This window comes from Musa acuminata, chromosome BXJ3-8 (assembly GCF_036884655.1).
Source record: "Musa acuminata AAA Group cultivar baxijiao chromosome BXJ3-8, Cavendish_Baxijiao_AAA, whole genome shotgun sequence".
Classification (NCBI taxonomy): Eukaryota; Viridiplantae; Streptophyta; class Magnoliopsida; order Zingiberales; family Musaceae; genus Musa; species Musa acuminata.
Window position 1 is genome coordinate 5052306 of NC_088356.1, and position 12737 is coordinate 5065042.

At 40.3% G+C, this 12737-nt stretch overlaps 2 protein-coding genes and 1 non-coding gene across 4 annotated transcripts; 1 reads left to right on the plus strand and 2 right to left on the minus strand.

The window, feature by feature from the left end:
- Positions 1 to 319: 319 nt before the first annotated feature.
- On the plus strand, positions 320 to 3972 carry LOC103993587 (uncharacterized). Its single transcript, XM_009413707.3, has 6 exons — positions 320 to 459; positions 600 to 800; positions 876 to 982; positions 1453 to 1550; positions 3127 to 3314; positions 3442 to 3972. Exons 2-6 carry the CDS (start codon positions 626 to 628, stop codon positions 3483 to 3485), a joined length of 612 nt encoding a protein of 203 aa, XP_009411982.2. The 5' UTR covers positions 320 to 459; positions 600 to 625; the 3' UTR covers positions 3486 to 3972.
- Positions 3973 to 4239: 267 nt separating this feature from the next.
- On the minus strand, positions 4240 to 12386 carry LOC103993586 (GABA transporter 1). 2 transcript variants are annotated; one of them, XM_009413706.3, is made up of 13 exons: positions 12276 to 12386; positions 10678 to 10748; positions 10375 to 10595; positions 10237 to 10253; positions 10085 to 10138; positions 9489 to 9694; positions 8127 to 8132; positions 7240 to 7276; positions 6886 to 7116; positions 6383 to 6480; positions 5975 to 6286; positions 5661 to 5897; positions 4240 to 4743 (listed from the first exon to the last, which is right to left on the minus strand). In XM_009413706.3, the coding sequence occupies exons 1-13, from the start codon at positions 12286 to 12288 to the stop codon at positions 4363 to 4365; spliced, it is 1884 nt and encodes a 627-aa protein (XP_009411981.3). In that variant the 5' UTR covers positions 12289 to 12386; the 3' UTR covers positions 4240 to 4362. The 2 variants fall into 2 exon arrangements, with proteins under 2 accessions (XP_009411981.3, XP_018686503.2); XM_018830958.2 differs by lacking the exons at positions 7240 to 7276; positions 8127 to 8132; positions 9489 to 9694; ... (3 more) ...; positions 10678 to 10748; positions 12276 to 12386 and having other exon boundaries at positions 6383 to 6737; positions 6886 to 7026.
- On the minus strand, positions 7843 to 7925 carry TRNAL-UAA (transfer RNA leucine (anticodon UAA)). Its single transcript has one exon. It is a non-coding gene; the product is annotated as a tRNA-Leu (tRNA).
- Positions 12387 to 12737: the final 351 nt, after the last annotated feature.

The following is a 12737-nucleotide window of genomic DNA, read 5'->3' on the forward strand; positions in this document are numbered from 1 at the left end:
GGCATCAATTTGGCTGCCCTCACCATCTAAATCTTGATTGTGATACTCGCAAGGCCTGTTTGCAAGTTTATGCGGAAGTATAGCAAGTTTATGCTTAGAGCTAAACATATAGTTCAGGACAATGATGATCTGGTGATACAAAAGGAGAGTTACAGTATCCTAAGGAAGAGGATGATGCCATCTCATATGGATTAGATGATAGCTTGCTCACAAGCTTCCAAGCAACCACAACTGCAGGCATACATCACTCTCAAACATTCTCTTCTGCCAATCGTCTGTGGTATGAAAACTGAAGGCTGTCTTTGCTGACTTGCTCACTCGGAAAAGAGCTTTCCAATCTGATTTGGAGTTCATCTTCAACCTTCGTCAGGGGGTCTGTTTCAGTGTTGTTATGGTCTCAAGAGAGGTGTAGTTTGTAATGAATGGTCTCAAGAGGCACGGCCAGAGCAATTTGAATAGGTGAGCCTTATCCATGTGTCGTTTAAGAAAACAGAAGTAATGTGTTTTCTGCATCTGTTTTCGAGTTTTTGCTTCGAAAAACAAAAACAAGAAAACACAAGTAAAGCTAAAACGAGGACGCCTCACATGGTTCGCCGCAGATCGTCGAGCTCCGCCTTCGAACAGCATGTGGCCTTTCGCGAGAGGGAAACGAGCGTCGAAGGAGAAGGCCGCGGAGACGAGTGGCGAGGGTAAACACCGGGAGGAGGATGGCCTTCTTCAAGAACTCGGAGTGACGGATCGGCTGCGCGAATTCGTCAAAACCTTCACCGTCGACACCTTCAGATCGTTCCCCCTTCATGGTTTGTGCATAGATACGTGTCCTTATTCGCGTGGAACGGTTCGGTTTACATCGATTTAGTGGTCGGTTGTTGCAGATGATCAGGCTGCAGACCCTGCCGACGTCTGCTCCCAGTCTAATGTCAGGAAGGATCTCACGGAGTGGCAGGAGCGGCATGCTACTCTGGTTCTCTCCGAAGTCAAGGTCTTCCCCTCCTACTCTTGTTTCGATCTGATATCTTTCTCGGCCTTTTACTTGTTTCTTCTTTGATTTCTTGATCTTTTCCATTAATAGAAATCATGGAAATTAGGGCATGGCTTGATTGAAGAACATCTTCACTTTAGGCATGTTAGTATAGAACTCTAGTGTGCTATTAGTCCTATTAGCGGTTGAATCCTCGAGTAGCAATTGCTTCTCCATTTGGTGCCTCTTTTGCGGTAATGTTTCATGTTTGTACCTTCTACTGTCCATATCCTCACAATAATTAGCTTTTGCCATGGTGCAGAGAACTTGATGTTCTCGATTGCTTATCCTCAATATTGAACAATAATGCCACAACATTACACATTGGCTTTTGTTTCTATATTAACTTATTTGTCAAACCGTATAGCTACATCAAATTGCTTATTAAAAGAATTATATGAGTGTGACTTTTCTACATTATTTTCCCTCAGGAAATTGCACAGCTTCGATATGTTTTGTGCCCTAGGCATCTGAAAGAAAGACAGTTCTGGAGAATATATTTTCAACTTGTTAAGAGCAATGTCGCTCCGTAAGTTCTTTCTTAATTTACTTTTGTAGTGTGTACTTGAGTTTGATTTGAAATGGGATGGGTGGACTACAGAAGGATGCATAAGAAGAATTTATCTTATGGAGAATTTGTTTTTGCATACCAAACTAATAGGTTCATTATGTTTACATGCACATGCAATCTTTATCACTGGGAACCTCGTGCATAGGGAAGTTATAAAAATTTGTGTTTCCCGGATCAAGACGTTTGTCATGTTAAAGATATCTTAGATTTAAGATTCTTTTTTATTTGAATGTATTAGGGAGGAATCAGCTAAGGAGAATTGCCAAAAATGAGGCTCATATTGTAAAACTTTGCAGGATTGTTCTACTGATATTTGAGTTAAAATTTTATCCCTCTCATTCATGCTTGCTTACAATGCTATTTTTTTGGCCACAGAGTTTCTCAAAACCTCCCAATTCTTATTGTTGTTATTAATTGGGTTTCTTACTTATTTGTTCTGTGTATCATCAAGTTCATGTCTTGTTTGTTATCAAACTCCGGCTTGTAATTAAGTTCTCTTGAGTTATGTACCAAGCTCACCATGATCACCGAGACTATTTGAAGAACTAGTATGTAAATAAGTCATATCATAAATTTTAGCTTATGAGGAGTCATGTAACTTTAATGTTTGGAAGTGACCTTAAACTATGTGCTAAGTCCACTTAATCAGATCAACTTATAGGTGTTTTTCATAGTCCAACAGATTCAATTGACATCATTTAATATTGCACCGACAAATATTAACATTCTTAATAAAAGTCTATGTAGGGCAAACCAAAAGCAATCACTATGTTCAGCCTCCAGTGTAGGTTCTACATAATCAGTTAAACACAAATGTATCTGATCAACATAAATGTAGTATCACACAAAAAATTATTATTTACATTCTTAAGACAAATAAGGCAGACCAAAAGCAGTTGTTGTTTCAATCATTTGCGAACATCTTGTATCATACCTAACTGTATGAACTAAATAGGGAAAAAACTTCACTTGTTCCAGTTAGACAAGCATCGGCCAACCAAATATATCGTCTAATGCAGTTGTAATTTAATCATCATTGTTCAATGTTTACTTGTGAAACCTCAATTTAGACCGATTTTGAAAGTGAGAGGAGCATTGAGTTGGTTTATAAGCTTAGATGAGTCTTTACTATCATCTCTTGCATAAGCATTTTTGGGCTAGTGACTTAGGCCCTATCGATTTAACGAATAAATTTTCTCATCAAATTGAGTTCTAATGGATGGAATCATAGCGGACCCAGTATTAAATATGGTGAGGGGTCTTGATAGGCCATGAATAGGGTAGAGGCACATCATACCGTGGAGCCGATATCGCATGCACCATACTCTGATTTGATTCTTAGTTGAGTTGGGTCTTGACAAAAGATGTTGAGTTGTAAAGGAAATCGTGACACCTTAATTTAGTCAAACATTTCGGGCTGGTGATTTAGGAGTGTCAAGTTTCTTCTTGCTATTAATTTTGTTGTACTCCTCTGGAAAAAATTAATATAACATGTGTATATATATCAAGTTAATCTTCTTAATTCTTTTGCCAGATATGAGATGCATGCCATACAGAAAGCAAGGATGAAAAAGTTGGAGATGGAGGTAGAAGAATCATTAATCAAGGGTGCTATTGAGGTCGAGATGGCGGAAACAAACCATGGAAGTGGTTCATCGATGACACTGATAAGTAAAGAGAATTCTCTCTTGAAGGATGATATCGATAGAGTTGTAAGGGCAGGTAAGCCATTCAAAGATCATGATTCATGTATTATGTTGAACTTGATGGTAACGGGTAATGAACTTCTTGGTAAAGATGTCTTTCACAGAGAACATTTCTGACTGGTGTATATAATCCAACTTTTCAGGTGAATCCTCGGCGTCCGCTGACACAACTGATGCAAAAGTTTGAGATACAAGTTTCTTGCAAGTGCATGGACCAAACCTTGATTTCCTTCATCCGTTGTTGGCATCCCCATTATTGACTTTCGAACAACAGCTGTCTTACCACTTAGCATGATGACTTCATCCGTTGTTTATCATGTGTTTCTTCCTTCTTGGTCTGGAACTGTTCTAGAAGCATGTGGAAGCCCGTTCAAGGTTGAGAACAGACAGGGACACGGTGTTCAGATGTAGAAGAAAGGTGTCATCGTAGGTCATGGGCAGTCCTAAAAGATGTGCTTGGCTTATTGTTGATAGTTTAAACCTCATTGTTAGAATGGTCAAAACCCCTCCTTTTTTCCCCTTGAGGTGGAGCTTCTTTTCTGTGTCTGTTCCTGATCGGTTGCTTTGGTGAAGTGTACCGTGACTGATCCATTTTGACCAGGTGTTACTTGTTGTTCAAATTCAAGTGAATTCAAAATCATGTAAAGCTTAATATGAGAGGCTTATGGTGTGCAGATGTTTTTTTGTCTTGAGATAGCCGAGAGACATACTGTAAAGGTAAAGGTTTCCAGAATTCTTGTTTGGCTTCAATAGGTGCAGGTGGATGGTCTCGCTTGAAGCGTCTCCTGCATGGATCAAGTGGCGAGAGGTAATCATGTTTTCTTTCAATTAAGTGAAGTTTTGTTTTTTTTGCTAACTGTAGCTACGTTGTCTCTAACCGTGCAGGGCTTGTTCTTCGTTGGGTTGGGAGTCTTACGATTAGGTTGTACAGAACAACTTGATGGAATCTAATGCTGGTCGTTCAGCCATGTTAATCTGCTCGGACAGCAAGCATACAAGAGTGGATGAGCTTTCATCGGACCAGTTTAGGAGGACGGCTTAACATACTAAGTAGTTGATGGGTTTCATACATTAGCAAAAAGTTTGTAAGTCTTGGCATCCAAAGCAACTTGCCGCACTGCAGAAATGGAGCCCAGAAGCGCAAGCATGGAGGATATCACGGCTATGGCAGTGTTGAGCCAGAAGACGACGCCCCTCTTGGAAGGCTTGAAGGTGAGGTTGTAGAAGACCGATGGCACCGCGAAGTCCAGCGGCAAGAACCCGTAGGCGCCGATGACGGCGTTGATGTCCCCGAAGAAAGGGAGCATGGCGGCTAGGAGGGTTGCCACCACGATGGACAGCGACCGGAAGATGAGCCTCGGCGTCACATTACGAGCTGAGTATTGATCCTTTCTTGGGTCGGCAAACAGGCCCTCCAGAACCTCGTTCGTCGGCTGCAAGTACACCTGCATGAATCATAAGTTCAGGTAAGCAACATTTCAGGAAACATAAATCTTTATCTTTCTTTTATTTATATTTTATTATTATTAGGATTTCATCTTTTGATTTTTATCTCATTTGTTAAAAGGTTGGATTTAACCGTAAGCACCCTACCCAAAACATTCCCTAATATTGAATCTTGGGGTAACGTGGCAGCACATCATTGGTCAGAAGAGGCCACAAAAGCCTCTTCCTAAGAAAAACGACAACGAAAGATCATTTTGAAGTGAGAAAACATTAGGAGAAAGTCAAAGAAATGAATCCGAAGATGCATTTGTTGTCCTAACCATATTCCTCGGCTACGTGTAGGTAGGCATTTGTCAAGGAATCAACTAATCTTAGTGAACGTATAGGTAGCGAGAGACGATTTAGGATACAATTCAAAAGACGAAATCTTAATAAAAATTTTATTTATTTTTATTATTTTTCTTATAAATGATAAATGACGAAAGAAAAATTCAAAGCGCAGGTGATTGCTCAAAATTTTTATCAGTTTATCAAAATCATTTTTACCACTTATCCTTAATAATAATAATAATAATAATAACAATAACAATAACAATAAGAATAACAATAACAATAAGAATAAGAATAACAATAACAATAACAATATGAATAACAATAACAATAACAATAAGAATAACAATAAGAATAACAATAAGAATAACAATAACAATAACAATAAGAATAACAATAACAATAACAATAAGAATAACAATAACAATAAGAATAACAATAACAATAACACTAACAATAACAATAACAATAACAATAACTTTAATAATAATAAATAATAATAATAATAATAATAGTATAATTTTATGTTTTGCTTAAATGTTCCGAAAGCTTACACGTGGAAACAAGCTGTACGTGTTGTTCTTACCACTCCGACGGCTGCTAGTTGGAGAAGGGTTAATGAGGTGGTCATGGCGAGGAACCACTTGGGCACGAGGGTGGTGCCGTCTTCCAGATCGAAGTTGGCAAGAACGTAGCCATGGGCTCGGTTGCCGAATGCCCAGTACCCGGAGATGGCCACGCTGAAGAAGGTCGCCACCACGACGGCGTAGCAGAGGCAGAGGCCCTTGAACATCTTCCCCGTGACGGGAGGAGCAACTGTTGCCTGGAGGCAGAGCAGATGAAGCAGCACGCAGTCAGAGTCGGTCGTCACTGTCGTAGCGAGGGACATTGATGACTGACTTGTATCTCCGGGATGATGCCGTTGCCGTAGGTGGTGGCGATGATGGCGATGGCGTTGAGTGCACCGAAGAGGCGGTCCTGGCCGTTGCCTGGAAGGGAGTAATCCCTCTGTGGAGCATTTGTGCCTGCATGAATGGAACCTGCAGCGGCACAAGCACTGTAGGACAAGCAAAGAAGAAGAGAGACGAGGTTGATGTGCCTGAGGGAGTGGAAGGACGGGATCTGTGCGAGGACCAGCATGAAGGCCCCGAAGACGATCACGAACTCATGGAGCTTCATCGTCCCTCCCGGCCTCGCGATCAAGTAGATGGTCTGCAATTGCAACGCAGAGGCTGAGACTTAGCAAGCCGAACCGAGCGCTTACAGCCGGAGATGGACGGAGGCAAAGACACGGACGGACGGACGGACCTTCATGCTCTGCCCTCCCAAGAGGACTTGGCCGACGACCGCACCGAAGCACACCAAGAACTGTATCGGACCAACGTAGAAGCGACCCCATCCTGGCCCTGTTGCATGCCAACCACAGACGTAAGCACCCTTTCTTCTCTTTGTTTTTTTCTCGAGGTGACATTTTAACAAACACAGGAAGAGCAACAGTCCTCGCTGACAGCTGCACTTGGAGTAGTAAAGGAATCTCGAAGCGCACAGCCTTCTTCGTTGACACTAATCGGATTGTGGTCTTGCGGAAGATGGCAATAGATCTCTCTTGATCCACGTCGAAGCTTGGCTTTTAGTGGTAGCCACCATGGATGAGTGCATGTAACTGTTCTTGAGGAAGACCCAAATGTCACAATTGACAGCCATGTTGCCGGTGGAACTCTGTGCGTCCACCACCACAGAATCGACGGGCGGCGAATGACGGAAACGAAGGGACCTAATGGACAGGATATCAAATATAAGTATGAGATTACCAAGGATGTCGTGAGCCATGTCGCGGAAGCGTAGTTGTCGGCGGCCGAGCTGAGCGTAGTGGTCGAGAACCAGGGAGAGGAGGTTGTAGGAGTAGAAGGTGACGACGGCGCCCACGACGAGGCACGCAACTCCGGGCGCCCAGCCGAGCGACGCCAGCGCGAAAGGGAGGCTGAGCAGGGCCGGGGCCACGATGGAGGTCGTCAGATGGTAGCCGCAGTGCATCCACGAGCCTGTACTTGCGTCGAACACTCACCACGCAAATTAGTCATCCCTGTTCAGGTGATAAAATCCCCAAACCAGAGAGAGAGAGAGAGAGAGAGAGAGAGAGAGAGAGAGAGAGAGATTGTCGGGACCTTTGGACTTGAGAACAAAGAGAGCTCCAGCATCAAGCTGATTTGGGTCAGCTGCAGCAACATCACGGCCATGGCCGACCACTGCCTCCTCTGCAGCCATGGAGTCGCAGAGGAGACTTCCCGTGTCGGTCGAAGATGATGAGGGGAAATGGGAACTCAATCACAAACGACTTTGGTTACCATGCGACAGTTTTGAGTAGGCGCATAGGCTAGTCTTCATCGCAGGTTCCAAAAAAAGACGGCGCCTTGCAGATTCCGGAATCTTTTTGGAAGGCCGGCCTGTCACCACAACACACGACCTGTGGACTTGACCGTGCCATCAATCAAGAAATCGATATCAATACAATCAATAAACATTCGACATGGTCGTCATCCAAAGACTTCAAACGCAAAGCCTCCTCGATCCAGAGGGTATGTAATGATTGATGCCAGGAGGAAATAAACATTATTAGGTAATCAAAGGTGGGATGATTTGTAATATCAGAATAATGTTTATTTAAACCAATTTAATTTATCGCCGTGAAAATTAATTAATTAATAACCTTTTTCAGCATAGTAATAAAAATGACAGGAAAATTTTCTCCTTCGTTCACCAAAATCAACTGCTGGCTATGGGGTTCGAACCCATGCGCACTTATGTGCAGAAGATCTTAAGTCTTCCCCCTTAACCACTCGGGCAAACCAGCCACACAGTGAAATGTTGATCAAGCACATAATTTGTCTAATATTCTCTATGATTGAGACAATTGCATCAAAAATAATAATAATAAATAGAAACGTACAGGTGATGATATAGAGAGTAATTCTAAGAATAAAAAGGAGTCTCAAATGCCATAAATTCCTGAAATATGCTTAACCAACCAAAAGTAGTAAAAGATAGCTCAAACCCGTTGCTTGGCAATTGACTTCTAACGATCACATCTTTTGGAAAAATGCTATGAATAATATTTGGGAGAATTAACACATAAATATAATGATTGTTTTGTGTTATGAATAATTTGTTTTAAATGTTTGATTCACAGCTTCGCAACCGAGAAAAGATGCTAATACCGCACAACATAATTGACATCATCAAAGAGTAGGAGTAGGCATCACCAGAATGTTTACTAATCATACCAATGCCAAATTTATTTTAATCAAATAATCAATCCCTCAGCTACTTGAAAAACCAATAGGAAGAACAAAACTTGTATGACTGAAACTTCAGATTTTAAACCAAGAAATTGCTAAGACAAAAATGGGGTTACGACTCTTCCCTAAACCAAGAAATTGCAGGATACAAAACTGGACATGGCCACAAATTGCAGGATACAAAACTGGACATGGCCACACCACTAAAGCAACTCACTCTTCATCAGAATCTACTACATATTTCGGCCAGCTCAATTCCCAGCGGCGCAATGCTTCGCTTTGATAAGTGCTTGAAGATAATTCAGAGTAAAAAGTTCTGAAAAAAAATATAAATGTTTAATAATTATTATCACGGTAGCAATTATCAAAAAAGAAAATAAAATGAGAATGAAGACAAATTTAAGGTGTGTGCTGCATGGTTTACATGAGAATATGCCGGCAGATTTAGGGCCTTTCTTCTTGGAATTGTTGGTATTGGCAGGAGATTTCCCCTGTTTAGCAGGATAGGGGGTTGCAACATGGCCAGTTTTCTTGGCGCCACCACCTACAAATAAATTGTTGGCCAGTATAAATCCAGATGAACCAATAAAGAAAGCTGCATATCGACAACCATGTCCTGAAATATGATGGAAAGATCTACCTGTTTTCTGATTTCCAGCAGGGGAAATCAACTTTGCCTTTTTTTCTTGGCCAGGGGTTTTTTTTAATGCAGAGCCAGCTGGCCTTTTCTTACCAGTTTCGACCTGCAAAAGGTACACAAATAATTACATGCATCTGTAAGTTTAAAGAACAAAATAGTTCATCATAGAAATTTACCAGCTTAGGAGTAGCTTCTTCTTCATCATCTGAACTATCATCCTCATCTTCTTCGTCACTATCGTCCTCTCCATCGAGCATGTCCTTAAAGAAAATCAGTGAAAAGTCAATCAAATATCATAGCCATAGGCACATTCCTATGCTTATTAGGTAGATAACTGCAACACTACCAACAAATTCCTTCAAACTGTACAACCAATAGCACCCCACTAGACATAAATCAAGCAAAAGCGAGCAGAGCTATTAAACCAAGAAGCAGTAGGATGAACAATAACTAGATAGCAGCCATTTCAAGTGCTTGCACCAACCTCATCATCACCAGATTCATCTTCTTCAGACTCATCATCATCATCATCATCATCATCAGTGTCTTCATTGGTTTTTTGCTTTTCATCCTCTTTAGGATCCTCTATCTTAGGCTTTGGCTTATTAACCGTAGCATCTGACTTCTGAGCATTTGGTTTTCCACCAGAGAGCTTGGGCTCTTCATCCTTTACCTCAGATTTGCCTTGAGTTCAAAAGAGAGAGATAGAGAACGAGACAGAACATATATGAGGAAATAATTTGTAATTCTACAAAAAAAAAAAAAAAAAAACAGATTTTGACTCAGAAAGCTAGAAGATTCAATAGTCCAAGCAAACGTATTAATTTTATTATCATCCCCAGAATGGTAGGAGTCATATGTTGACAACTGCCACAAAGTAGATGAGTAAATTGTGAAAGATAGATAGATTATTCAACATAAAGCAACCATGTCCAGATCATTCATCTGGAAGCATAAACAAACAAAAGCCAAATGATTATGATCATCAAATCAGCAACGTACAAGATCATATTCTGGTGAAACATAAATCTACATGCACATGTAAAAACACAAAAATGCACTATGGGAACATACCATTGACATTCTGAACCACTTGAATATCCTCCTCATCAGATTCAGATTGGCTATCTGGAAATTAGTAAGAAGTTACCAACCATTTCATTGAAAACATCAAATTAGATAAAATAAACAAATGAAAAAAATTAGAAGGCAGAAAAACAACTTACCCACTTCATCAGACATAGTAGAGGCAGAAAAAGAAAAATGCCCAGTCAAGGAAATCAGAACTTTAATATTATGAAACCAACTAATTATAACATCAGATTCGTTAACAAATAATCTGATAACAGATATCAAAAGGATATAAATCATAGTCACCCTGAGCTTCAGTCTTATAGCCAACAAAATAGATGCTTGTATTCTTTGAACCATGAGAGAGTTCAAATTCTTTTTCAAACAGCAAATCATACTGGATTTGAGCACAATTCCCAGCCGAGAGAGTTCCAAGAACTAGCTTTCTGTTATCAAACTTTACAAATATTGGTACCCTGTCATTTCCTTTGTCCTTTATCTCCCCCAGTGATGCCTGCATACATAATGATAATTTTCAACAAGATTTTATATTAAACTGATTAGAACACATGTATCACCATGGGGTTGAGTAGAACCTGTGATAGATGCAAATATTTATTCTCTCCAGGATTAACCTTCACAGTTTTACCAGGTTGAACTTCCAGACCTGAGAGTTGCAGTAAAATTAACAACATGTGACTTGCTAACACCTACTACCATTATTTGGTAAACAAAACACCAAAAAAGGGAACTGTCATAACAGAGATCATTACTTGCATCAGCAATAAAACTCATGTTATTTTGTTGGAGAGAGTTTATAAAAACTAAAATAAAGCCTCAAAAGCCAACCAACACTAGATCAGACCATGATCTAATAAGAAAAGGTTATTCCTTGAAATACAGGCAAAACTTTGTAGGTGTTATAATTTAAATAATGTATTTATGAATCCTAGGGGTCAAAACATATGTTACTAGCATGAGCTGATGAATTATAGTAAAATCAAGGTAATGAAGAAACAATAACACTTCAAATGCCTTAACTACTTATATCAGGCTACACTCTTATAGACTTAGTTGTAGATACAAGTACCAAATTATATCCCAACAGATATATGAATCCTGATGAACCAGTTCATAAGACACCATCTATGTGTGCCTAAAAACCAACAAGACATACATTTTTTTTAATATTAAATACAAACTGCTTTTTTGACTTGCTGATTGTTTTTAAGGATTGGATTTCATGTGACTGTCAAAGCTTAAGTATTTACACAGAGAGAGCCTTCATCACACAAAACAAATGTTTCAACACATCAACAGCTTTCACATGGGCAAGAATATCCTGCCGAGTAATATGCATATGGAACTGCAACTACAAAAAAGGTAAACTGACCATAACAGTAACTCTATGAAGAGAAAAGGGCTTCCATCATACATGACACACATCAACTCGTATACAGAAAAAAAATAAATAAAAACATATATAGAGATAGAGGCTCCCACCAAATAATATGTACAAGCTCCAATAAATATGAATATAATCTTTTTTATACGTTCTATTAAAAGGCAGATCCACAAAGAGGTGAGCTTGCAGACTTCCAAGATCGGTAATAGAAAAAACTCTAGTCCTACATTGACTACCTTACAAAAAAATTCCTTTACTGATAACTACTAGTTAGAGCTTGCTGGTAAGGAAAAAAAATAAACATATTATCTAGAATATTTTTGCATGTCTATCATTGATTAAAAATGGAAAAGTTTCGCGAAACTAAAAGAAAAACAATTGACAACTCAGGGAGTCAATGGAATACTATATAGGTAATGGAAAATTATAATATCCAAACTAAAATACAAAAACAATTTAGGCTTCTGAGGGATAGACTATGAGCAACACATGTCATCTTTCCTATCCATGTGGGTTGATCATTAAAAGGAAGCCAAATACTATTAAAGAGACGGATAAACGTATATGTATCCTCCAATATATGTACCAAAATCTTCAGGCGAATACTATCAGACGACAGGGTTCAAATAACACAAGTAGATACTGAACGGAGCAAATGCCATCGACTGAAACCTAAGTAACCGATTAAACGAGCATCGAACACAAAGAAGAGAAACGCAAACATGCACCAAGCAATCGCGTGAAGCGAAGATCAGCAGCGCGTCGGAAGAGAATGGGAAGAGGATTTACCCCAAAACTCCATGGCGATCGGCGGAAGAGGAGGGTGTTGGGAAGAGAGAGGGCTTAAGCGAGAGCGCGAACGACGGGGCTAGAGATTTAGGGTTTTGGGTTTTGGGCTCCGAACCAATCGCAATTTAAAGGCGAGCGGAAGCAGCTCGGGGGCGCTTGGGTCGTCCATCTTGGCCGTGGATAGGTGTTGAGATTCGTGCAAGTTGGGGTTGCTGATTTGGTATGATAGGGTCACGGAGGCGTGCGGCATCCCGGTAAAAACAGGCATCGTTCCGGTTCAAATTTCCGGGTTCGGGTTTTAAAGCGGGCGACGTGTGGATCCGACCCGGTACCCGAGTGCCAATTCCGAATTGGATTACGGTTCATGATTTGGAGGCTCGGAGGCGTCAACGAGACCCCAAAAGTTCGGCATGGATATGGATCGTATTTAAATTAGATCCACGAATAGGATTAGTCTTGGAC

Coding starts and splice junctions, on each gene's coding strand:
- LOC103993587 (XM_009413707.3), top strand. CDS start 626: ATGTGGCCTTTCGCGAGAGGGAAACGAGCGTCGAAGGAGAAGGCCGCG. Junction 1,551..3,126: donor GTTAAGAGCAATGTCGCTCC/GTAAGTTCTTTC, acceptor TTCTTTTGCCAG/ATATGAGATGCATGCCATAC. Junction 3,315..3,441: donor CGATAGAGTTGTAAGGGCAG/GTAAGCCATTCA, acceptor CCAACTTTTCAG/GTGAATCCTCGGCGTCCGCT.
- LOC103993586 (XM_009413706.3), bottom strand. Junction 7,117..7,239: donor CTTTGTTCTCAAGTCCAAAG/GTCCCGACAATC, acceptor ACGCAAGTACAG/GCTCGTGGATGCACTGCGGC. Junction 6,287..6,382: donor TGGGAGGGCAGAGCATGAAG/GTCCGTCCGTCC, acceptor TTGCAATTGCAG/ACCATCTACTTGATCGCGAG.